This window comes from Phyllobates terribilis, unplaced genomic scaffold (assembly GCF_046119375.1).
Source record: "Phyllobates terribilis strain yellow unplaced genomic scaffold, ASM4611937v1 Scaffold_1__5_contigs__length_1240528914, whole genome shotgun sequence".
In the NCBI taxonomy this organism is placed as follows: domain Eukaryota; kingdom Metazoa; phylum Chordata; class Amphibia; order Anura; family Dendrobatidae; genus Phyllobates; species Phyllobates terribilis.
The window spans coordinates 1,143,860,800-1,143,885,159 of record NW_027362761.1 but is presented as its reverse complement, the minus strand read 5'-3'; the positions used below and the strand labels follow the sequence as shown (position 1 = coordinate 1,143,885,159).

General features: G+C 45.7%; 1 protein-coding gene across 1 annotated transcript in view; it reads right to left on the bottom strand.

Moving 5' to 3' along the window:
* ABLIM2 (actin binding LIM protein family member 2) overlaps nt 1-24,360 on the bottom strand; it is a 197,085-nt gene that overhangs the window by 29,248 nt on the left and 143,477 nt on the right. The window contains exons 14-15 of the mRNA XM_073647851.1: nt 20,006-20,110; nt 17,346-17,399 (exon numbers count right to left, since the gene is read on the bottom strand). Coding sequence (XP_073503952.1) covers nt 17,346-17,399; nt 20,006-20,110 — 159 coding nt within the window. The remainder of the gene's footprint in view (nt 1-17,345; nt 17,400-20,005; nt 20,111-24,360) is intronic.

Here is a 24,360-nt window from a genome sequence, read left to right as displayed (position 1 = left end):
TACAAGGGTGTATGAATGTTACAGAGCGAGATCCCTCTATATGATGCCCTCAACCACTTTGTAAGAATAGTTCCTACTCTGGCGGACTTCTCGCATCCATACATTACATAGGGTAACCAGAAACAAAGACAAAGGAAAAAGGCCCACATAAAAATTACACACAGAACAAACCACACCACTAGAGTTCAGCAAAAAGATTGGTAAGATCTTGGTCCAGTGGCCACCAGACCAGAGCCTGCACACCTCCTACTAGCCATGTCATCCCCTGTGGCCTCTTCTGATTAATAAGCCCTGCACGATTGACCTCATGGGGTCTACAAAACAGAAGAGGTGCCACAGTTAGACAGAGGTTCGCAGGGCTCTGATCCAGCGGCCATGGACTACTAACATGGTCACTGAACCAGGGTCCTGTGAATTTTTTTGTCAACTCTACAAATCACCTAATAATATGCAAACAATTTTGTGTGAAGACAATTTTCTGTGTGGGCATTTTTCCCAAGCGGCCATTTTTTTAGTGTGCATATAACTTAATGTGGTTTTTACACCTATTCGCTTGTACAGCCATCATGTACCCCAAAATTGCCAGGGATAAAAGATGGAAGACCAGCTGATCATCATGCCATCTTATTACATCTGTGGAACCAAGTTAATCAGAAAGGTTCAGGTAAGTTGGACTTTTTGGGCTTTTCGAGAATTTGTAAGGAGTTCTACTGCTCGGACCCCATGTTACAATCTGTTATTGGCAGGAGAATATGACAACATTGCAGGGTAAAGAAGAAGTTCTCTCATTTTAGTGGGCTAATCAGTAATGTCTCTGGATACACTGGGTACCCCAGAGCGAGAATTAATAGAAGGAGGTCCTGATTAGTTTCAAAGGTAAAGAGTTTTCAGAAAATTGCCTACTGTTTAAATCAGGTTTTTTATGTTCAATGTATTTACAAAAAATGTAATTTTTTTAATATTTATATATATTAAAAAAAATATGTAATTTTTACATTGGCCTCAAGGCCTAATATTAAACTCTTACTTCCTGTTCTTCACGTGGACATTTTCAGCAACAGACTGACTCTAACCCTATTTGTACAGATGTATAACCAGGGCATGCTCTAAACCCTGCAAAGGTTTTTTTAAGCAAAGAGGAGCTGGTCAGCTGTGACCATTATCTATCCAATGGTTGATCCTGTCTTATTTACTTTATATTAATAATGTAATCATATCTGATGATAATGAGGGTCATGAAAAGTCTTCTTTATACAGAGGGTGAAATAAGTTTCGAACACGTCACCAATTTTCTAAGTGCTGTAAATATATTTCTAAAGGTGTTATTGACATGAAATTCTCACCAGATGTCGATAAGAACTCATCCAATCCACACAGGCAAAGAAATGAAACCATAGATGTCCATAAATTAAATTATGTGTAATAATGAGAAATGACACAGGGAATTAGTATTGGATACATGAAGAGAAGTAGAAAAAGCCATGGAAAGTCATGAAACCAGCTGAAATCTATCAGTAATTAGAAAGCAATCCTGCCACTTAGTGAAAAATAATATCAGCTGGTTCATCTGATGGCCTATAAAAAGGTGTCTCATTACCAAGGTGCAACACAAGAAACATCTCATGATGGGTAAAACCAGTGAGCTGTCTCAAAACCTTCGCAACCTTACTATTGCAAACCATACTGATGGCATTGGTTACAGAAGAATTTCTAAACTATTGTAGGTTCCAGTGAGCACTGCTGGGGCCATAATCCAGAAGTGCAAAGAACAGCATTTTACCATAAACAGGCCACGACCAGGTGCTCCCCGCAAGATTTCAGACAGAGTAGCGAAAATAATTATCAGAAGAGTTGTCCAAGAGCCGAGGACCACCTGTGGAGAGCTAAACAGAATCAGCAGGTACAATTATTTCAAAGAAAACAATAAGTAATGCACTCAACCTCCATGACCTGTATGCACGCTCACAATGTAAGACTCCATTGCTGAACAAAAAGCATGTTCAAGCGCGTTTAAAGTTTGCTCAACAACATTTAGACAAGCCTGTGAAATACTGGAAGAATATAGTCTGGTCAGACGAGACCAAAATTGAACTCTTTGAATTCCATATACCATAATACACACCATATTTAGAGGCCAAAAGGCACTGCATATCATCCCAAAACACCATACCAACAGTGAAGTTTGAAGGTGAGAACATCATGGTGTGAGGCTGTTTTTTAGCATACAGCAGTGGCAAATTTCATATGATTGAAGAAAGGATGAATGGACAAATGTACTGAGGCATTCTTGAAAAAATCTGCTGCCATTTACCAGGATGATGAAGATGAAACGAGGGTGGACATTTTAGCAAGACAATGATCCCAAACACACAGCCAAGGAAACTCTCAATTGGTTTCAGAAAAAAAGAAAATAAAGCTGCTAGAATGGTCGAGCCGATCACCTGACCTGAATCCAATAGAAAATGTATGGAAGGAACTAAAGCTCAAGAGTTCATAGAAGGAGCCCACGGGACCTTCTGGATTTGAAGAGTGTTTGTGTGGAAAAATGGGTCAAAATAACATTTGAGAAATGCCTGCGACTAGTTTCTCCATACAGGAGATGTCTTGAATAAATTTCAGTAAGCATGGATGGGTTGTTACCGACATCTGGTGAGAATTTCATGTCAATAGTACCTTTAGAAATATATTTACTTAGACAATAGGTGATGACGTGTTCAATACTTTTTTCACCTGCTTTATATAGATAGTGATATGGAAAATTAAAGAAACTCATTTCCACACAGCAATGTTTGCAACATTAACCCCCCATAAAATAACATAAAAGACTGATTTAAACAATCGATCATTTTCTGAAGACACATTTCCTTTAAGGCTAGACTGTTACTTCTATTGGGTAACTGTCTTTTCCCATGAGAATCTTTGTAGAGCCCTAGCTACAACATGTGGGTGCAGTAATAGTGATGTACAGAAAGCCACATCATGTGTATTGTACGTAAAACAGGAAACATGACGGGCGGTGCGGGATTGCTGGTGATTAGTTCATGTTTTAGTAGATGGTTTAGTATCAGACATAATGGGAGATCTAAAACTAGTGCAACATGGAGCAGTTGCGCTAAGCAACCAGTCAGCTTCCAACTTTCATTTCTCATAAGCCCTTTTGAAAATGTAAACTGTGATGTGATTGGTTGTGATAGGCAACTGTTCCACATGGCCATTGGCCTAGCTTTGATAAATCTCCTTAGTTTGTTATTATCTACTGATTTAATGGCTCTGACATAGTCTTGATAAGAATAAAGTAACGGCAGAAGAGAACAGCATGTGCTCATTTTGACTTCAGTATAAAATCAGACCTAATAAGGGATAAAATGGTTGCTAGGGACATTCTCATTCATTGAAAGATTGCCGTTGTTAGGCGGTGTATCCCTAGCAACCATACTGTCAGATATAGTCCAGTTTAGGGATGGTATGTGTTGGACTCATAAGCACATACGACCACCAATCTCATAGACAGCAGATAGGTGACAAATGTACGATTTTGGGACCCCGTGTCTCTGAACACAAGACAAGGTGTTCCAAAGTCCACCAAGAGAATGGAGCAGTGAGCATGTGTGATCACTACTGTCAACAGGGGGGACTACTGCACCATTCACAGAGGGGACATTGGGTCTTCAACAGGGGGACTACTGCACCATTCACAGAGGGGACATTGGGCCTTCAACAGGGGGACTACTGCACCATTCACAGAGGGGACATTGGGCCTTCAACAGGGGGACTACTGCACCATTCACAGAGGGGACATTGGGCCTTCAACAGGGGGACTACTGCACCATTCACAGAGGGGACATTGGGCCTTCAACAGGGGGACTACTGCACCATTCACAGAGGGGACATTGGGCCTTCAACAGGGGGGACTACTGCACCATTCACAGAGGGGATGTTGGGCTGTCAACAGGGGGGACTACTGCACCATTTACAGAGGGGATGTTGGGCTGTCAACAGGGGGGACTACTGCACCATTCACAGAGGGGACACTGGGCCTTCAACAGGGGGACTACTGCACCATTTACAGAGGGGATGTTGGGCTGTCAACAGGGGGGACTACTGCACCATTCACAGAGGGGAAGTTGGGCTGTCAACAGGGGGGACTACTGCACCATTCACAGAGGGGACAGTGGGCCTTCAACAGGGGGGACTATTGCACCAATCACAGAGGGGAAGTTGGGCTGTCAACAGGGGGGACTACTGCACCAATCACAGAGGGGACAGTGGGCCTTCAACAGGGGGACTACTGCACCATTCACAGAGGGGAAGTTGGGCTGTCAACAGGGGGGACTACTGCACCAATCACAGAGGGGACATTGGGCCTTCAACAGGGGAACTACTGCACCATTCACAGAGGGGAAGTTGGGCTGTCAACAGAGGGGACTACTGCACCAATCACAGAGGGGACATTGGGCCTTTAACAGGGGGACTACTGCACCATTCACAGAGGGGACATTGGACCTTCAACAGGGGGACTACTGCACCATTCACAGAGGGGACATTGGGCCTTCAACAGGGGAACTACTGCACCATTCACAGAGGGGAAGTTGGGCTGTCAACAGGGGGGACTACTGCACCATTCACAGAGGGGAAGTTGGGCCGTCAACAGGGGGGACTACTGCACCATTCACAGAGGGGACACTGGGCCTTCAATAGGGGGACTACTGTACCATTCAAAGACGGGACGTTGGGCACCCATTCTCGGGATAGATGATAAATGTTGAATATTTGACAACCCCTTTAAGATCATCCGTCATTATGCAAAACCACTGAAGGCTATATAAGTCCACCATCCACTGGAAGATGGCCATACACAATTATAAAGGTGAATCTGGAACACAGCACATTAGTCAGACCATTTCTTCCCACATTGTTCTCCATTAGGCGGGCAATGATTCATAAGTATCTGCCTGTTTTACAAGTATGGATAACTAGAAATAGCATTTTTTACTGGCAAACACCCACACTGATCAGCATCTGTGTCTTCTGGAAGGAAGAACAGTTTCATTTTCTCCATAAACATCTTAAAATTTCTCCGCAGAGCTGAATATCATTGGCATATTTTATATGTAGGGCTTAAGATTCATGGACGGTGATAGTGAGAAAAACAGGATTATGAGAGCTGTTAAGGGTATGTTCACACAAAGGGGCCGATTTATCAACCATTTTATGGCAGCTTTATGGCGTAAAACTGCTTGAAATGTAGCCAGATTTTTGTGCAACTCATAAAATTTGGTGTTTCCGCCCAGTCCTGGTCATCGAAAAATTTGTATAAAGTGGGTAAAGCTCAGAGAGGATGTGAGGTGGCCAACCGCGTCCGAAAAATTCCTAAAGTATAGTAGAAGTGTACACTAGTCCTATACTGGCATACATTTCTTGTATTCGTGCGCAGCAGCTGAAACATGCGCCAAATTAATTAGGTACTTGCCTCTCAATGAATTGGGCGCATCTTACTTCAGCACATCCTTCATCAAGATTGAAATACAAAACACCATTCTTAATTAATCGGATCAATCCATGTAAAAAAAAGGCTTAAAACCCCACATTTTTCTGGTGTAACTTTTGGTCTGTATTTCACTTTTTTTTTGTTTTGGAGCATTTTTTCTACTTTTTACTTTGTCTGTAAGCAGTATTTTCTACATGGATTTTCGAGCGACTTCAACTCCAGAATCCAAATGAAAAGCCATTTCCAATACTTGTTGATTAAAGGGAAGCTATCATCAGAAAAAGACCTATTGATAAATCAGGTTTTTGTGTTGAATGTATTTTTTAAAATATTTTTGCAATGTTTTTCATTTTTTATTTATCACCATCTGCATTAAAAATTAGCAATAAAAATCTTGCAATTTTCACACTGACCAATGGGGCTTTTTTAGACTCTAACGCTCTGTTGTGTCAGGAAACAGCACATAGCCACACTGTTCGGACCCCGACACTATCTTCTGTATTGAAGTGTCTAATGAGCGTGTGCAAAGTTCATTGTGCAGAAAGGAGGAGCTGCTTTATCAGCTGTGTGTACAGGTGTTAATCTTGTCATTGTAATCCTGTCTGTGCTGATAAGAAGCCTGCTGAAAACTCTTCCTGAAAGGACAGGAAGTGTGAGTCTAAAATAGCCTCAGTGACCAGAGTAAAAATTGCAAGATTACTAATTGTTTTCCTAATAAAAATCGTGATTAGGGATGAGTGGACCAGTGGAAGTTCGAGTTATGGTACCCGACCCAAACTTTATTCCAAAGTTCTGTTCGGATACTACAGTAGAACTGTACCCGAACTTGAACCAGAACCAGAACCCCAATCTTTCTCTATTCCCCCGGATCTCCGAACATTGCAACAGACTTCCTGTCCAGTACTAATGCCGAACTTTTAACTTCGGGTTCGATCATCTCATTGTGGTATTGAAAACAAGCAAACATTTTTTTTCCAAAATCCTTTCAACATAAAAACCTGATTGAAAAAATAGGACGTTTTCTGACTTTAGTTTCCCTGTAAGCTTCTTATTCTCTTCAATTGGCAAACACCTATAGTGCACATGGTGCTGTTATTCCACATGTCTTGATTCCAAATGGAAAAAGAAGTGATATCTCAATTCTCAAGATGTTTCTGTAAAAAAAAAAATCACTCCAAATTTTAATACTAAGTCAACTAAAGCCGTAAAACGCCAATACGGAAAAACCATGTAAAAAAAAGTCAAAAAAGCAACAAGAAAACTTGATTCACTAATCCTGGTGTAAGATGCACCTAATTCATTAATAGGCACTAATGAATGAATTGGGTGCATCTTATAACTGGCCCGAAATGTTACTCCAGTACATTTCTATCCTAAAGTGGCATACATTTAAACAAATTAACCGGGAGGCCTTCGCCAAGACCCCTCCAGCAACAACATCCACCCACCTTGGCAAAGCTGGCAAGAACTGGAGTAAAAACGCCAAAAGTTGCAACATTTTTGCTCAATTTTGCCATCAACACCTTGATGAATTTTTTAAAGGGCTTTTTCTAGGCTATGTGCACACATCTTCTTTTAGACCGAGGTGCAGCAGCTGAGGTTTCCCTGAAGAAACTGCTTCAGGAAAACACCGGTGGATATTTTCCTGAAGCAGTTTTGCTGGTGGTCTTGCTGTCGTTCTTGCAGTGACTCCGCCGCTGGCGTCTTTTCCTCTACAATGTCAAGACTAGATAGAGGCTAATTCCAGCAGGAATAATGAGCATCTCACTTCTTTCAACCGCCTTAGGGTTTCTGAACCCTAAAGAGGTTATATTTGTGACATAAAACGGAACATGTGCACAGCAAAGTCATTTTGATATTGCTGTGCGTTATGTTCATTTTATGGGGCACCATTGTAGCGCTTTTGAAAATAGATTCCGGGCAGAATCCGATTGAGAAATACATTGTGTGCACATAGCCTAAGTGTGGATTTTTTACCAGTAAAAATCAACATAAGAAAAAAACTGTCTTAACATAACCTTTCAAGGAGAAACACCTCAAGAATTGGCTTGTTGCTTTTTTTTTCACGTGCACAATTGGTGTGTTCTCCCATTGAAATGAATTGGAAGATAATTTACGAAAATACCATGTTGCCAACTTGTTTAATTTTTTACCTTAAAATTTAAAGCTTGGTTCCTTTTTTGGCATAGGTTTTAAGTAGATCTGCTCCAAAATCCACATACAAAAAAACTGTGTGAACATAACCCTAGGATATGTTTACACTGCATCATTTTCCATCATTTTCTGGGTGGAAAACGCCACAAAAAAATACTGCACAAAACAGTAAAAAGATGTTCACAGCAAAAAATGTTAGTGTTTTATTCATTGCTTAATGAAGCTCAAGACCTGTGTGGAAAACAATGGGACAAAACGTCCAAAAATCCAGAACATAATGCTACCCCTATCCCTCCCCCCCAAAAAAACACTGGTGGAAAACAATGATGCAAAAACGCTCAGGAAGCAACCAAAAGAAGAGAATTTTTTTTTTCATAAACTGACATTTTTAAATGGCAGAAAAAGAGGCATAGGATGTGTTCACACTGAGTCTTTTTGCTGAGTTTTTGGAGCAGAATGTCTATAAAATCCTCCTCAAAAACTTGGAGTTCAGTTTCCACTCCAAAAACTCAGCAAAAAGACACCCCAAAGGTATCCTTTAAGATGATGAATATGTTGTTAATTGGCAAAAATAATCACTTTATACTGGTAGATAAGATTAAAAGGCTTAATGTTAAACTGAACCTAAAAAGAAGAAATATCTAACATTCGTACCACAGTGCTGTTGTGGGAGACATTTTGCACTATAGGACACAAACCCACCAGCAGAACAGCAATCATTTCTAGTTTCTGAACACTCGTCATTTTATGATCATTTTGGAGACAATCTCTCGCTCTCTCTTACTGTCTGCAGTAGCAAGAGAAAGTAAGTGAACCCCTTTCTGCACTGATTGCTAATAAAATGTGGTCTCTGATTGTCAAACAGAAACACAAGCAAACAAATAAATAGGAAAAATAAATACTCTGGTTGTTAAAGTGTTAACTAATATCAGACATAGTAAAATTAGTATTTCATGCCCAAAGGGCCAGAGCAATTTCCAGACGTGCTCGCATATTAGATTTTTGCCCACAGCAATTTTGCTGAACGATATTGCTTCCCACTCCCCAGTATAGAGTAAAGCTTAGATCGGCCAAAGAGCAATCCAGTTTGACTGACAGAGGTGGTCCAGAGTGGAGACCCTCCTCTTGGGTGACCATATGTCATACATTTAATTGATATATTGTACATATGAGTGAATAGACTCTAAAACAATAAATTTTTCTACAAATTTACCCAAATATTTGGATTCTAGCAAATCCAAATTTTTGGATATTTCATTCATTCAAATCCAGCAAAATGGTAGTGATTTTGCTGGATTCTGGGTGTCAAGAAGGGGATAAAGATATATACTATTACTCACCTCCCATTGGCCCTACCTTTCCCACCACCGCAGTTCTCGTCTGTTCCTCTTAGGTGGTCTTCTCAGTTATGGGTCTTTCTGTGCTGCCACTGACTAGACCCCAGGTGCGTCATGCCCCCTTTCCGGTCTAGTGAGCAGCAGCACCGGAAGACACTGGACCGAGAAGAAGAACGAAGGGAAGTGAGTCGAGGACCAGGCAGGGAGCAGTGGTGATGGGACAGGTGAGGGGAGGTCCGAAGAGAGGTGAGTATAATAGATTATTATTTATTTTACACCTTCCTGGCAGATTCAATTTGCACTAAATTTATTCACTGAGCGAATCTGCCCGAATTGAGCGAATCTGCCCAAATCCAATCTAGCAGATTTGCTCATTTCTAATATGTCTGTATAATGGATATCGATTGTAATAGAAACGATTTTTCTTACGAATAGTTCAATGTTATCAATGAACATTGTTATGGTATGACAAATACTAAGGGGTAACTATCACGGTCGCAGATGGTACAACCACAATTGGGCCTGTGCAGGAGGGGCCTGCCAATGCTAGAGCCTATTTCAGCTGGATGTGTGCCCGAGGACTCTTATTCAGCTGAAGTGTATTGGGGCACAGAGACCCGCCGACTCCCTGCACTGCAATACACGCTGCCGGCAGCTGACGTGGGCATGCCCGTCATGAGCGGCATATGACATTGATGTCATGTGTTGCCCATGGCTGGCATTCAAAAGTGTAACATACCTGGCGGCGTCCTTGCATAGTGGTCCATCTCCCACTGTGCAAGAGCGCGCACTTGATCTCCAGTCCAGGGTGTCTCTCTGGCTTCCCTCCATGCTGTCTGTTTGCTTCTGTGTCTGCTGCTTATGGGCGGCGCCCGATCACTTCCTGCTTTTTGTACCTGCTGCAGGCACACCCTTTGTGCGTCCTCAGCCTATTGCTGTCTGTCACCTGGTATTTAAACCAGCTGCCCCATTAACCCATGCCTGAGCATCTTGCCCTGTCAGTTGGCTTTTGTCTCTGACATGCCAGGTCCTGTCTATGTTACCTGTCTTGCAGTATCTGTTCCCATGTCTGTACTGTGTCCTATCTGTGCACCTTAACCTGCAGTCTGTACTCGTTCCTTGCCTGTTCGTTCCGCCTTCCTGGAGGCTGTATTTCCAGGCCAGTCTGAACACGCTCCTTGCCTGTTCGTCCCGCCTCTCTGGGGGCCGTATTCCCAGACCCGCTTCTGTATCCCGCTGCAGTGTTGGTCTCCTCCGTACACTCAGTTCCAGTCTGAACTCTCTCCTATCTTTTACCTGTTTTTTCTCTATGTCCGTTCCTTTCCTTTTTCTGCAGAGTCTGAACTCGTACCTACTCCTGCTCGTTGTCACTGTACTTCCGTTTGTGAGTTTGTGGTCCACTCGCTACTTCTCTGCAAGTACCCTGTGGGTATCTGGTTCTGCCTTTCCCTTCTAGTCTGTTCCGTGTGAACAGAGCCCTGTTCCTTCCGCGTCTGCGGTTTTCGCTTTGCTCTGCTCTGTCCACCGCGTCTGCGGTTTTCGCTTTGCTCAGCTCTGTCCGCCGCGTCTGCGGTTTTCGCTTTGCTCAGCTCTGTCCGCCGCGTCTGCGGTTTTCGCTTTGCTCAGCTCTGTCCGCCGCGTCTGCGGTTTTCGCTTTGCTCAGCTCTGTCCGCCGCGTCTGCGGTTTTCGCTTTGCTCAGCTCTGTCCGCCGTGTCTGCGGTTTTCGCTTTGCTCAGCTCTGTCCGCCGCGTCTGCGGTTTTCGCTTTGCTCAGCTCTGTCCGCCGCGTCTGCGGTTTTCGCTTTGCTCAGCTCTGTCCGCCGCGTCTGCGGTTTTCGCTTTGCTCAGCTCTGTCCGCCGCGTCTGCGGTTTTCGCTTTGCTCAGCTCTGTCCGCCGCGTCTGCGGTTTTCGCTTTGCTCAGCTCTGTCCGCCGCGTCTGCGGTTTTCGCTTTGCTCAGCTCTGTCCGCCGCGTCTGCGGTTTTCGCTTTGCTCAGCTCTGTCCGCCGCGTCTGCGGTTTTCGCTTTGCTCAGCTCTGTCCGCCGCGTCTGCGGTTTTCGCTTTGCTCAGCTCTGTCCGCCGCGTCTGCGGTTTTCGCTTTGCTCAGCTCTGTCCGCCGCGTCTGCGGTTTTCGCTTTGCTCAGCTCTGTCCGCCGCGTCTGCGGTTTTCGCTTTGCTCAGCTCTGTCCGCCGCGTCTGCGGTTTTCGCTTTGCTCAGCTCTGTCCGCCGCGTCTGCGGTTTTCGCTTTGCTCAGCTCTGTCCGCCGCGTCTGCGGTTTTCGCTTTGCTCAGCTCTGTCCGCCGCGTCTGCGGTTTTCGCTTTGCTCAGCTCTGTCCGCCGCGTCTGCGGTTTTCGCTTTGCTCAGCTCTGTCCGCCGCGTCTGCGGTTTTCGCTTTGCTCAGCTCTGTCCGCCGCGTCTGCGGTTTTCGCTTTGCTCAGCTCTGTCCGCCGCGTCTGCGGTTTTCGCTTTGCTCAGCTCTGTCCGCCGCGTCTGCGGTTTTCGCTTTGCTCAGCTCTGTCCGCCGCGTCTGCGGTTTTCGCTTTGCTCAGCTCTGTCCGCCGCGTCTGCGGTTTTCGCTTTGCTCAGCTCTGTCCGCCGCGTCTGCGGTTTTCGCTTTGCTCAGCTCTGTCCGCCGCGTCTGCGGTTTTCGCTTTGCTCAGCTCTGTCCGCCGCGTCTGCGGTTTTCGCTTTGCTCAGCTCTGTCCGCCGCGTCTGCGGTTTTCGCTTTGCTCAGCTCTGTCCGCCGCGTCTGCGGTTTTCGCTTTGCTCAGCTCTGTCCGCCGCGTCTGCGGTTTTCGCTTTGCTCAGCTCTGTCCGCCGCGTCTGCGGTTTTCGCTTTGCTCAGCTCTGTCCGCCGCGTCTGCGGTTTTCGCTTTGCTCAGCTCTGTCCGCCGCGTCTGCGGTTTTCGCTTTGCTCAGCTCTGTCCGCCGCGTCTGCGGTTTTCGCTTTGCTCAGCTCTGTCCGCCGCGTCTGCGGTTTTCGCTTTGCTCAGCTCTGTCCGCCGCGTCTGCGGTTTTCGCTTTGCTCAGCTCTGTCCGCCGCGTCTGCGGTTTTCGCTTTGCTCAGCTCTGTCCGCCGCGTCTGCGGTTTTCGCTTTGCTCAGCTCTGTCCGCCGCGTCTGCGGTTTTCGCTTTGCTCAGCTCTGTCCGCCGCGTTTGCGGTTTTCGCTTTGCTCAGCTCTGTCCGCCGCGTTTGCGGTTTTCGCTTTGCTCAGCTCTGTCCGCCGCGTCTGCGGTTTTCGCTTTGCTCAGCTCTGTCCGCCGCGTCTGCGGTTTTCGCTTTGCTCAGCTCTGTCCGCCGCGTCTGCGGTTTTCGCTTTGCTCAGCTCTGTCCGCCGCGTCTGCGGTTTTCGCTTTGCTCAGCTCTGTCTACCGCGTCTGCGGTTTCGAATTTGTCTCCCAGTCTGTACTGGACCCTACCCAGCTTGTGCTCTAGTCTGCCTGTTCCTGTATTCCCCGGTGTGGGTCAACAGCCGTGTCCGGAGTCTGACCTGGAGTAGACCCTGGTTCCTCTGCTCGGTTCCTCCCTGGTGCACTGGCGTCGTATGCCGTCGTGCGACCTTGGTCGGATCGGGCAGATACTTAGTTACGCCCCTCCAGGCACTCTCCGGTTCATGGCACAGTGGAATCACTACATAAACACGCACACGCCAGTCAGTCCGGGCGTGTGCATTACAGCATGCTCAGACCATGGTTCCCGTTGAGCCCCACGGCCTTCGCTCTCTGAGAAGTTTTCCAGCGAATATATGCATTAAAATAAATAAAAAAATTTTTTTCCCTTTAGCTGAGTTCCAGGCGAATTACGCACCCGTCCAGATGGATGTATCTGCTCTCGTTCCTGCGGATCCGCTACGTTATTATGGGGATCCAAGACAAAGTCGTGCATTTGTGGAGCAATGCATGCTACACTTCAAGTTCTACCCTCTATGTTTTCCCACCGATCGGGTTAAGGTGGCATTCATTATGTCTTACCTGGCGGGTGATGCCTTGGAATGGATCAACCCCCTATATGAAACATAGGATCCGATCCTCCTGGACCTAATGGCCTTCCTGGTGGCCTTTCTAATGGTCTTTGATGATCCTAACCCGGAGGCTCCTGCTGAAGCTTCACTTCCCAATATCCCGGAGCAGCCCCAATGGGTAATGTGTGTGGGTAGCGCAATAGTCCTCCAGCCCAATGAGACTACTGCCCACCCAGAATCCTCACAGGGTGACTACGCTTTCCGGAATACTTCTCCCAACCTCAAGAGGCAGTCCAGACGTGCTAGGCGTAGAGGCAAGTCGTCACGCCAGGGTCTGTCCTCCCTGAGACCTCCTGACCCCAACCTTGAAGTCCCTACTGAAGCTTCATCTCCCTGTATCCCGGAGAAGCCCCAACGGGTAATGTGCGTGGGTAGTGCACCAGTTCTCCTGCCCGAAGAGACTTCTGCCCATCCAGACTCCACACAGGAGAACTTCCTGCACCCGGCATCAGATGCTTCACCCACTTTAACCGGTGTGCATGTCCAAGGATGCTCCAAAGCTGTGGTTACCTCAGAGTCTGTGCACCTCTACTACCTGGCGGAGGACCCCCTGTTGCCTCCTGAATCCTCCGGGATACCACTCGATGACAAATGGAGAGAGACTTCTCTACACCCAGTACTCGATACTTTGTCCGCTTCGTCCTGTGAGCCTGACAATGGGTACCCCAAAGTGGTAGTTACCTCCGAGTCTCTACACCCCTCCAACCAGGCGGAGGACCTCCAGTTGTCTCCAGAACCCTTCGGGGTGCTGCCTGGTAGCGAAAGGACAGAGACTCTCCTATACTCTGTACCTGATACCTCGCTCGCTTCGTCCAGTGAGTCCAACCTAGTGTACTCCGAAGCAGAGGTTACTCCCGAGTCTCTACACCCCTCCGACCAGGCGGAGGACCTCCAGTTGTCTCCAGAACCCTTCGGGGTGCCACCTGGTGGTGAATGGATAGAGACTTTCCTATATCCTGGATCTGATACCTCGCTTGCTTCGTCCAGTGAGTCCGACCTAGTGTACTCTGAAGCAGAGGTTACCCATGAGTCTCTACACCCCTCTGACCAGGCGGAGGACCTCCAGTTGTCTCCAGAACCCTTCGGGGTGCCACCTGGTGGTGAATGGACAGAGACTTTCCAATACTCGGTACCCGATACCTCACCTGCTTCGTCCAGTGAGTCCGACCTAGTGTACTCTGAAGCAGATGTTTTCCCCGAGCCTCTGCACTCTTCTGACCCGGCAGAGGACCTCCAGTTGTTTCCTGACTCCTCCGGGGTACCACCAGATAACAAAGAGACAGTGACTTTTTTCACCCTGTACCTGATAACCTGTCTATTTCTTCCTGTGAATTTGACAAGATGTACCTCGAAGCAGAGGTTATCCCCGAGTCTCTACACCCCTCCGACCAGGCGGAGGACCTCCAGTTGTCTCCTGAACCCTTCGGGGTGCTACCTGATAACGAATGGACAGGTACTCTTCTATATTCGGTACCTGATACCTCGCCTGCTTCATCCAGCGAGTCCGACCTAGTGTACTCCGAAGCAGAGGTTACCCCCGAGTCTCTGCACTATTCCGACCCGGCGGAGGACTCCCAGTTGTTTTCTGAATCCTCCTGGGTACCACCAGATAACAAGGTAACAGGGACTTTTCTACACCTTGTACCTGATACCTCGCCCATTTCATCCTGTGAGTTTGACAAGATGTACCCCGAAGCAGAGGTTACCCCCGAGTCTCTGCACTCCTTCAACCCGGCGGAGGACTTCCAGTTGTCTCCTGAACCCTCTGGGGTGCTACCTGATAATAAGTGGAGAGAGACTTCCCTGTGTGCTGTTCCTGGTACTCCACCTGTTTCGTGTGTTGCTGACGATGGCTGGATAGGAGGTAGCATCCTAGCTACCCAGATGAGACCAGTTTCTCCAGTGGACAGTGGAAGTGATCTACTTGAAGTAAAGGATTGGCCCTCGAATTCCCTGCGGAACATTCTGGCAGGCCTGAAGAAGAGGGGGCGTAAGGGGGGGGGTACTGTAACATACCTGGCGGCGTCCTTGCATAGTGGTCCATCTCTCACTGTGCAAGAGCGCGCACTTGATCTCCAGTCCAGGGTGTCTCTCTGGCTTCCCTCCATGCTGTCTGTTTGCTTCTGTGTCTGCTGCTTATGGGCGGCGCCCGATCACTTCCTGCTTTTTGTACCTGCTGCAGGCACACCCTTTGTGCGTCCTCAGCCTATTGCTGTCTGTCACCTGGTATTTAAACCAGCTGCCCCATTAACCCATGCCTGAGCATCTTGCCCTGTCAGTTGGCTTTTGTCTCTGACATGCCAGGTCCTGTCTATGTTACCTGTCTTGCAGTATCTGTTCCCATGTCTGTACTGTGTCCTATCTGTGCACCTTAACCTGCAGTCTGTACTCGTTCCTTGCCTGTTCGTTCCGCCTTCCTGGAGGCTGTATTTCCAGGCCAGTCTGAACACGCTCCTTGCCTGTTCGTCCCGCCTCTCTGGGGGCCGTATTTCCAGACCCGCTCCTGTATCCCGCTGCAGTGTCGGTCTCCTCCGTACACTCAGTTCCAGTCTGAACTCTCTCCTATCTTTTACCTGTTTTTTCTCTATGTCCGTTCCTTTCCTTTTTCTGCAGAGTCTGAACTCGTACCTACTCCTGCTCGTTGTCACTGTACTTCCGTTTGTGAGTTTGTGGTCCACTCGCTACTTCTCTGCAAGTACCCTGTGGGTATCTGGTTCTGCCTTTCCCTTCTAGTCTGTTCCGTGTGAACAGAGCCCTGTTCCTTCCGCGTCTGCGGTTTTCGCTTTGCTCTGTCCACCGCGTCTGCGGTTTTCGCTTTGCTCAGCTCTGTCCACCGCGTCTGCGGTTTTCGCTTTGCTCAGCTCTGTCCGCCGCGTCTGCGGTTTTCGCTTTGCTCAGCTCTGTCCGCCGCGTCTGCGGTTTTCGCTTTGCTCAGCTCTGTCCGCCGCATCTGCGGTTTTCGCTTTGCTCAGCTCTGTCCACCGCGTCTGCGGTTTTCGCTTTGCTCAGCTCTGTCCACCGCGTCTGCGGTTTTCGCTTTGCTCAGCTCCGTCCACCGCGTCTGCGGTTTTCGCTTTGCTCAGCTCTGTCCACCGCGTCTGCGGTTTTCGCTTTGCTCAGCTCTGTCCGCCGCGTCTGCGGTTTTCGCTTTGCTCAGCTCTGTCTACCGCGTCTGCGGTTTCGAATTTGTCTCCCAGTCTGTACTGGACCCTACCCAGCTTGTGCTCTAGTCTGCCTGTTCCTGTATTCCCCGGTGTGGGTCAACAGCCGTGTCCGGAGTCTGACCTGGAGTAGACCCTGGTTCCTCTGCTCGGTTCCTCCCTGGTGCACTGGCGTCGTATGCCGTCGTGCGACCTTGGTCGGATCGGGCAGATACTTAGTTACGCCCCTCCAGGCACTCTCCGGTTCATGGCACAGTGGAATCACTACATAAACACGCACACGCCAGTCAGTCCGGGCGTGTGCATTACAAAAAGTCAGCTTAAGGCTATAGAAAAGGACACCGCACGTTGTAAGAGCGGAGGAAGGTAAGAAGAATCCTTTATTTTTTTAATGTGTAGGAAAAGTGTAGCAGAACCAATATTAGAATTTAAAATGGCCTATGATGGAGGTTATTATACCAGGAAGGGGCCTACGATGGGGGACATTGTTATAGGATGGGGGATATTATTACAGGAGAGGGGTCAGGAAGGTGGACATTGTTATAGGATGGGGGACATTATATCTGGAAGGGACCTAGGATGGGGAATATTATGCCAGGATATGGCACATTGTGTTACAGGAAGGAGCCGGGATGGGGGACATTATTACAGCAAGGAGCCCAGGGCACAGGCATTATACCATGAAGAGGCCCAGGATGGGGGACATTGTTATAGGATGGGAGAATGGGGGATATTATTCCAGGATGGGGTTTAGGAAGGTGGAAATTGTTATAGGATGGGGGGCATTATATCTGGAAGGGACCCAGGATGGGGGGCATTGTTACAGGATGCAGCCAGGACAAGGGACATTATACCATGAAGGAGCCAGGATGAGGGACATTATACCAGGATGGGGATATTATTATATGAATTGTGAAAACATATGTCTTTGTAGGATCTGGAACGCTGCAAAGGTCCATACATCTGACCAACATGGAAGTGAGGGCCCAGGTCCAAACGTTGCATCGGGCTTATCTGACTCTAGTTATGCCACTACTAACACTCATCACTGCCATTACTGTTCCAGCCATTAGAAATCTAGGATGAACTGATGTTGATGACCGATTAATAAATGATTAATTAGGATTAGTCTAATCATGCAAAAGACAAAAAGTAGCAGCAAGCTGAAAGCAAGACTGTACCATGCTGTTTGTAGATAGGGGGTTTCCTATAGATGTTATCTTTAACTCCAGTGTCTACAGAAGAGAAAAGGAAAGAATAAAGGGATGAGAAGACACAGCCTGCAAATAATATATCTTTAAAGGGACTGTCCAGAATAAAAAAAAGGGTCTGTCTTTTTTTCCCCAAAAAACAGCACCACTCCTGTCCACTGGTTGTATCTGGTACTGCAGACCTGCGCCATTCACTTCAATAGGGATAAGCTGCAATACACTATAGATAACAATGGAAAAAAGACCCTTTTTTCTGATCTGGAACAACCAATTTAACATAACAAAAGAAAGCATGACATCAGTCATATGCTACATTTTGTGTTAAAGGGGGAATTCATCTAAAGTCATCTTCTGACCTCTTATATGGAAACGTAAAAAATAAATGACCCTCACCAATTCCTTATCTGAAGAGTGAGGAGTAGAGCTGAGCAAACAGATTTGTGCTTCACTGGTCTGATGTCCTTTCTGGTCCTCCAAGACAGCAGGGTAGTCTTCAAGTCAGTAGTCGGGATCCTCGGCGTGGCATTCTGGGCATCTCTGGTGTCTACTTCTACCATTTACTAGGCACCACAACATCATGATATTGTGGGGCCTAGTAAGCGTTAGAAGTGCACAAGATGCAGTGACAAAGACTGCTGCAGAAGTGAAGACTGGCCCAGGGGACTAGACCGAAGACCAGACCAGGGCAGCACAAATCTTCTTGCTCAACTCTTGCCGAGGGCACTCTGTCGCGTTAGTGTTCTCACGACTGGTACCAGACAAAACTGGACAGTTTTCAAGGCCATTTTGCTCAAAAAACTTCAGAGGTTGGTATTGAAGAAAGTAGACCCTTATCTTTCAAAGTCATTAAGGTCCATCAGCTGCTCCTTACATTTGGGTAACTGATGGAATTGCTGACTTGGAGCTCCGTTGACTTTAGATGGAGTTCCCTTTAAAGTAGACCTATCTAGTACGCAGGGCGCCAGAAGTCATTTTGTGGTCCCGAAGAATATAACTTAATATTTCACTACTAATCAATGACATGGCTCAATCATTTGATCTTACATGTCATCGCTTACCCAGTGAATCGATAAGCCGCAGTGTCGTTAACATTGCAAAATGGCTACCCCCGCTGATTGAGAGAGATTCAATTTAGGAATTTGTTAGTACATGAAGCAAGCATGAGAGTCAAGAGAGCAGAAGGAAATAAAAAAATCTTTAAAGAAAAGCTATTATTAAATATCAATGGCTTAATGAGATGTCCCATCATATAAATTGATGGTACCAGGCTATGCTTCTACTTTATCAACGGTGGAAGCCCAACCTCTGGGACCCGCAACAATCATGAAAATTAAGGATGTGCTAATATAGAACCATAGTTCTTCGCAGTTTCTTTATGTGTCCCAGTCACCAGGCTGTGCAGGGAACTGCAGTGAGACCCCTTTAAAGTGAATGGGTCTGACTGCATTTCCCTGTACAGTCGAGTGACCGCGAAAAAAAATGTCTACACCAGTATTATGGTCCATTTGGGGGTCCCAAAGTTCAGACCTCCACTAGTGATGAGTGAGTAAGTTCTGTTAACACTTTGGGAAAGCATGGTCAAGTACTCGCCGAGTATCTTCAGCGTGCTCGGGTGTTATGTTTGAGTCACTCCGTGTGCATGATTTGCGACTGTTTGACAGCTTTAATACACGTGAGGAATGCCTAAGAAACAGGCATTCCTCACATGTATTAAAGCTGTCAAACAGTCGCAAATCATGCGCACGGAGTGACTCAAACATAACACCCGAGCACGCTGAAGATACTCAGAAAACACCCGAGCATGCTCGTAAATCTCGAGTAACGAGCATGCTCACTCATCATTAACCTCCACTAATCATTTTGTAATGGCATATCTGCTGGGACCACATCAATCTCAGGTTCCTGTTGATTTGCCCCTTTAGGGCAAAAAAATGCTAGAACTTACATTGAATAGTATTCTCCAAAATCGTAAAATTCTCCCATAAAATATTTTAGGTCCCTAAATAGACAGATATTTTGATAATAGCTTTACATAACTAGACGGGGGTCATACTGAGCAAGAAATAAAAAAATAAATTATTACATGATTATTATTTTTTCCGATTGCTTGTATGTTAAATAGAAACAACCAACGTAAATAATAACTATAAAGATAGTAATAATAAAAATAAAAACACATAAAAAATAAAGTATTAGTTTTAGTATCAGTATCGGTAATCCTTAAGTGTACTTATTAATTTACAAAACTTCTAACTTGTTAGTGACATGTCAAACATTTGAATAGTCGGGTCCAGGTACTAAGACTCCCATGGATCGCTGGAACGAAGGAGCAGAAGTGCTCAGCTTACATCAAATTTGCTTCAGGTTTAGTAATCTGTGTACAGGCTCAAAATCCCATACAGCGCTTTGCTCAGTATCAACAAAGTTGATCAAAGTGGAAGAGGAACATCCAATAGCTGAGGGCTCCTGTCTCTTTGTTCTGGTATAGAAGGGGTAGTCTTAGAACATGGACCCCCACTGACCAAAACTGTTGAAATATCACACTATACAGTGGTAATTTTCTTCAAGTTCCGTGTACAATTCGGAATTTCTTGTTAGTGGTCATAGAGTAAACCTGAGTATGGGCCTACCTGGGACATGGAAATGTCTAGGCGCCTGTTGATAAGAAGAAGAAGACGTAGATTTGGTGTCTGAGCACATGGATAAGCTCGGAGTGCTCCTCCCACTTTCACTGCCTCCAATGGGAAAAGTAAAAAGAGTAAATAAAACCAAAATTTGGACAAATCATTGTGATCTTCTCTTCATGACATAGAACGGATGGAAACTGAAGACAAACACAAACTCTCCAGACCAAAGACTACTTCTTTTTGTTATGGAACAAGTGATCAAACAAAAACAAAATCCTAACTTTATGAATTTTTCAAACATGTAGTTACTCAGCAGTATAGTTAGTAGTGCGGTTGAAGAAAGGCACATGTCCATCAAGTTCAACCGAGAGATGGGAAAGAATAAAGGGAAAGGGGTTCAGGTACATCTAATGCATAATCTAGTCTGTCCTAAAAGAGCAAAGTTTCCCTCCTGATCCCAAGAGTTGATCAACTGGATCAACATTCAGAAGAAGAATTTTACATATTTACATTATTTTCTTCTAAAAAAAACCCATACAAGTACTGTTTTAAACCATTGACGGGTCCAACTGTGACCAGCTCCTGAGGCACGCTATTCCACAGATTAATAATTTTCATGGTAAAGAAGCCTTGTCTCCTCTGGAGATTGAACCTTTTCTTCTCCAGACGGAGAGAATGCTCCTTAGTTTTTTTAGAGGGTTTTACATGCAACAGCTTTTGACCTTATTATTTGTTTGGGCCATTTATGTACTTGTACGAGTTAATCATGTCAGTCCTAAGACATTTCTTCTCAAGACTAAATAAATGTAATCTAATTATTTTAATCTTTCCACATAACTAAGATCCTCCATGGACCTCATCAGTTTTGTGGCTCTTCTTTGAACTTTTCCTATCTTCAGGGCATCTTTTCTATGAACTGGTGACCAAAACTGATCTGCATACAGATGAAGTCGCACTAACGAATTGTCAAGTGGTAATATTATGTCCCTGTGTAAGGAAGTGGATGTGCTGCCCACGACCCCCTTTGAAGATATGTAAAATGATGTTATGCATTATGGTGTTTGAAATGTCTAATGATTTATATTGTTGATGATGGAGTTGTGGTCTGCCCAGCACTAGGTAGTTGACAGGAATAGTTGGAGATAATAGTGGGACTAGCCCATGGGGAGGAGATAAGTGAGGGCACAGCAGAGAGTTTCTAGGTAGAATGTCAGCTAGGGACGAGTCTGCAGCAGTCGCAGACCTCAGGTCTGACTGAGAAGCAGAACCACATGCAGTGGGTGTTCTGTGGCAAGAGAGAGACGACCGAGGGGATAGTAAGATCCTAGAGGTAAGTGAGTCACAGTCTGAAGTCGGGACAGAGGTAACAAGAGAGTGAAGGAAGAAGTATTGGGCCTGGGGCAGGAAGCCTAGTGGGACGGTACAGAGTTGTCTGTCAGTCGGGTAAAGGGACGGAGAAGGAAGGATAAGCGAGATGAAGGGGAAATGCCCTGTGAGGTGGTCCAGAGGCGTCAATAAAGCGGAAAGCTAAGTAGCGGCCATACTGGCATAGAAAACTTCCCTAAGGGAAGAAGGGCGCGGAACCGAAGCTTGAAGTATAGGACTCTTGCTTGCTGTTAAGTACCGTTACTGGGGACGAGGAGGCTCTTGGGATGGTGTGCGAGGCTGTGTTGAGGCAGGAGAACTAAGTGAAGTACAAAGCAAGCGTGGCTCCAGGAAAGGGCGGAAGAATGTGTGATAATGTTCCATGTAATAACAGAAATGTACTTGAAGATAAATGCCTACTATCTGCTGTACATAGTTCCTCAAAAGTCTTACAAGCCCCTCACACATATTTTCCCACAATTGATGTTAAGCTTACTGGTCTAACATTAACTGGGAAAAATCAGTAAAAATAAGTTTATTTATTAACTATGGCCTCTCTCATTGAAATCTGCAACACCTGGCCGGCCGAAAACAACGGTACCAAGCGATCTGCAAGGGTGTATCGAAATCACAGCTAAAGTCCACACACCCTGCCAGGACCCCTATTTTCATGTAGCGTGCCGGGGTGAGGAAGACAAGCACCTCACCCATGGCTACCGCCCCGTGCCACGTTACACTTGTCCTCCCAGTTCATGCCTGTTGTAATACATGACAATATCTTGGTTGCTTTAGAAGCTGCTGATTGACATTGCATGCTGTTATTTAGTCTGTGATGTACAAGTACACCCAGATCCTTCTCTACAAGTGACTCTCCTAGTTTTACTCTCTAGAATAAATTATGCCCAGCTGCATAAGATTACATTTATCCACACCGAACCTCGTCTGCCAAGTAAATGCCCAAACACTCAATTTGTCAGCTTGTAACTTATGAACATCTTCCACAGACTGATCTACACTACATAGCTTGGTGTCATCTGGAAAAATAGAAATTACACTAATAATCCCGTCGTCTAAATCATTAAGAAATAAGTTGAGGAAAAGTGGACTCAGCACTGAACCTTTGGGTCATCGCTTATAACCGGAGACCATTCAGAGTAGCAGTCATTCACTACAACATTCTGGATGTAGTCGCTCTTTGAGACAGTTTTCTATCCAATTACACACCTTACTTTCTAAGCCTATGGACCTCAATTTTCCCATTAAGCGTTTATGTGGGACAATGTCAGATGCCTTTGCCAAGTCCAAAATCACGATATCCACAGCTACCCATCCATTTAGGTTTCTACTCACCTCTTCATATACTGTAGACTTATCAGATTGGTTTGATCTTTCCTTAGTTAAACCTTGCCGACTATCACTTATAATGGTATTTTCAACCACATTCTCCTGTATATACTTTCTTATGAGCCCCTCACACATGTTTTCCCACAATGGATGTTAAGCTTACTGGTCTATCATTAACTGGGAAAGACTTGGAGCTCTTTTGTAAAATGGGCATCGCATTAGCTTAGCGCCTGTCGCTCGGCACAGTGCCAGTCACTAAAAATTAGGTACCGGGGCACAACAATAATTGAGCTAAGTTCCTTAAGAATTCTTGGATGCAGCCCATCTTGGCCAAGGGCCTTGTTAACATTGAATTTATGCATATTCACTTCTACATTTACCAGCTGAGTATATTAGATGACATATTATGAGCACTTAGATTTACTTCATCTCTTCTTATGTATATACTGAGCTAAAGAACCAATTTAGTAACTCTGCCATCTCCTCATATCCAGTGTCCAACTCCCTGTTACTATTATTTAGGGGACCCCCTGTAAGAGTGGTGGACTGCACTACTGTGTTCCTACCCCTGAAGGCAACAATCGCGTCATGCAAATTGTGTTATGCGAAATGTGAAATACGTGCTGCGGTTTTAGTGTATATTGTGAAGAGACTGTGATATAGTAATGTGAACTATAATATCTATAATGTTGGTAGTGTACAGTATAGATAAGGACAATAAGCTTAGGACATACTGGTAAGATAGACAGAAAGATAACATACAGTTAATGTATGGGACTAGCCCACAGAGGGAGGGGTTGAGTTAGGTTAGAAAAGGGATTCACGTCCTGTCAGATAGGGAAGTGCAGTAACAAGGTCAAGTTCAAGTAAAATGGGCTGTTATGGCCAACATGTACCAATCGTTCACGGCAGTGGGAGGCTGTGCTGATATCCCTTGTGGACATTCCACCAATGTCGGGAGCCCAAAGCTCAGTGTGCGGGCTGATGTGCGGATCGTGTCCTCTGGCGCACAGGGGAAGATAGATGTGGAACCATGTGAAGGGCAGGTGGCTGGTCCTGGCTGCACTGCTGAAGTGGACAGAAAATTCCTGAGGTTAAGGGATAGTCCACGTAGGACTGGAGATGTGTTGTGCTAAGAAAGTAAGAAATACGAAGTGTTGAGCCCTATCCCACATGTTACACCCTGATTAACTTGAACTGTCCAGTAAACTATTGCTTGTTGCAATGAACTTGGTGTCCCCTGAGTTTTGTGTGTCTCCTGAAGAAGGAGGCCTGGAGACATCAGATGCCTGTGGCCTACAAGTGAGTGTGATGCCCCCCACACCTGACCGCACACTGGGACTGGGACACCATTTTCGTGTAAAGTGCCACAGCTTGGTCATGACTACCGCTCTTGACCACTTTGCACCACCTGTGCACATCTTGGGTTTTTTTTGTATTTATATATATAAAGAATTTCTTGGGATTTGTCCTGCTTTCCTTATCTACCTGCCGTTATTTTCCACTTTAGTTGATTTGATTACTTTTTTATGGATTTTATTTTGTTCTTTGTAGTTTTTAAAGGCTGCGGTTGACCCCCTCCCCTAGGTTTATATATTTTGAATGCTCTTTTTTTGTCATTAAGGCCTTTCTAATACTAGCTTTAAGCC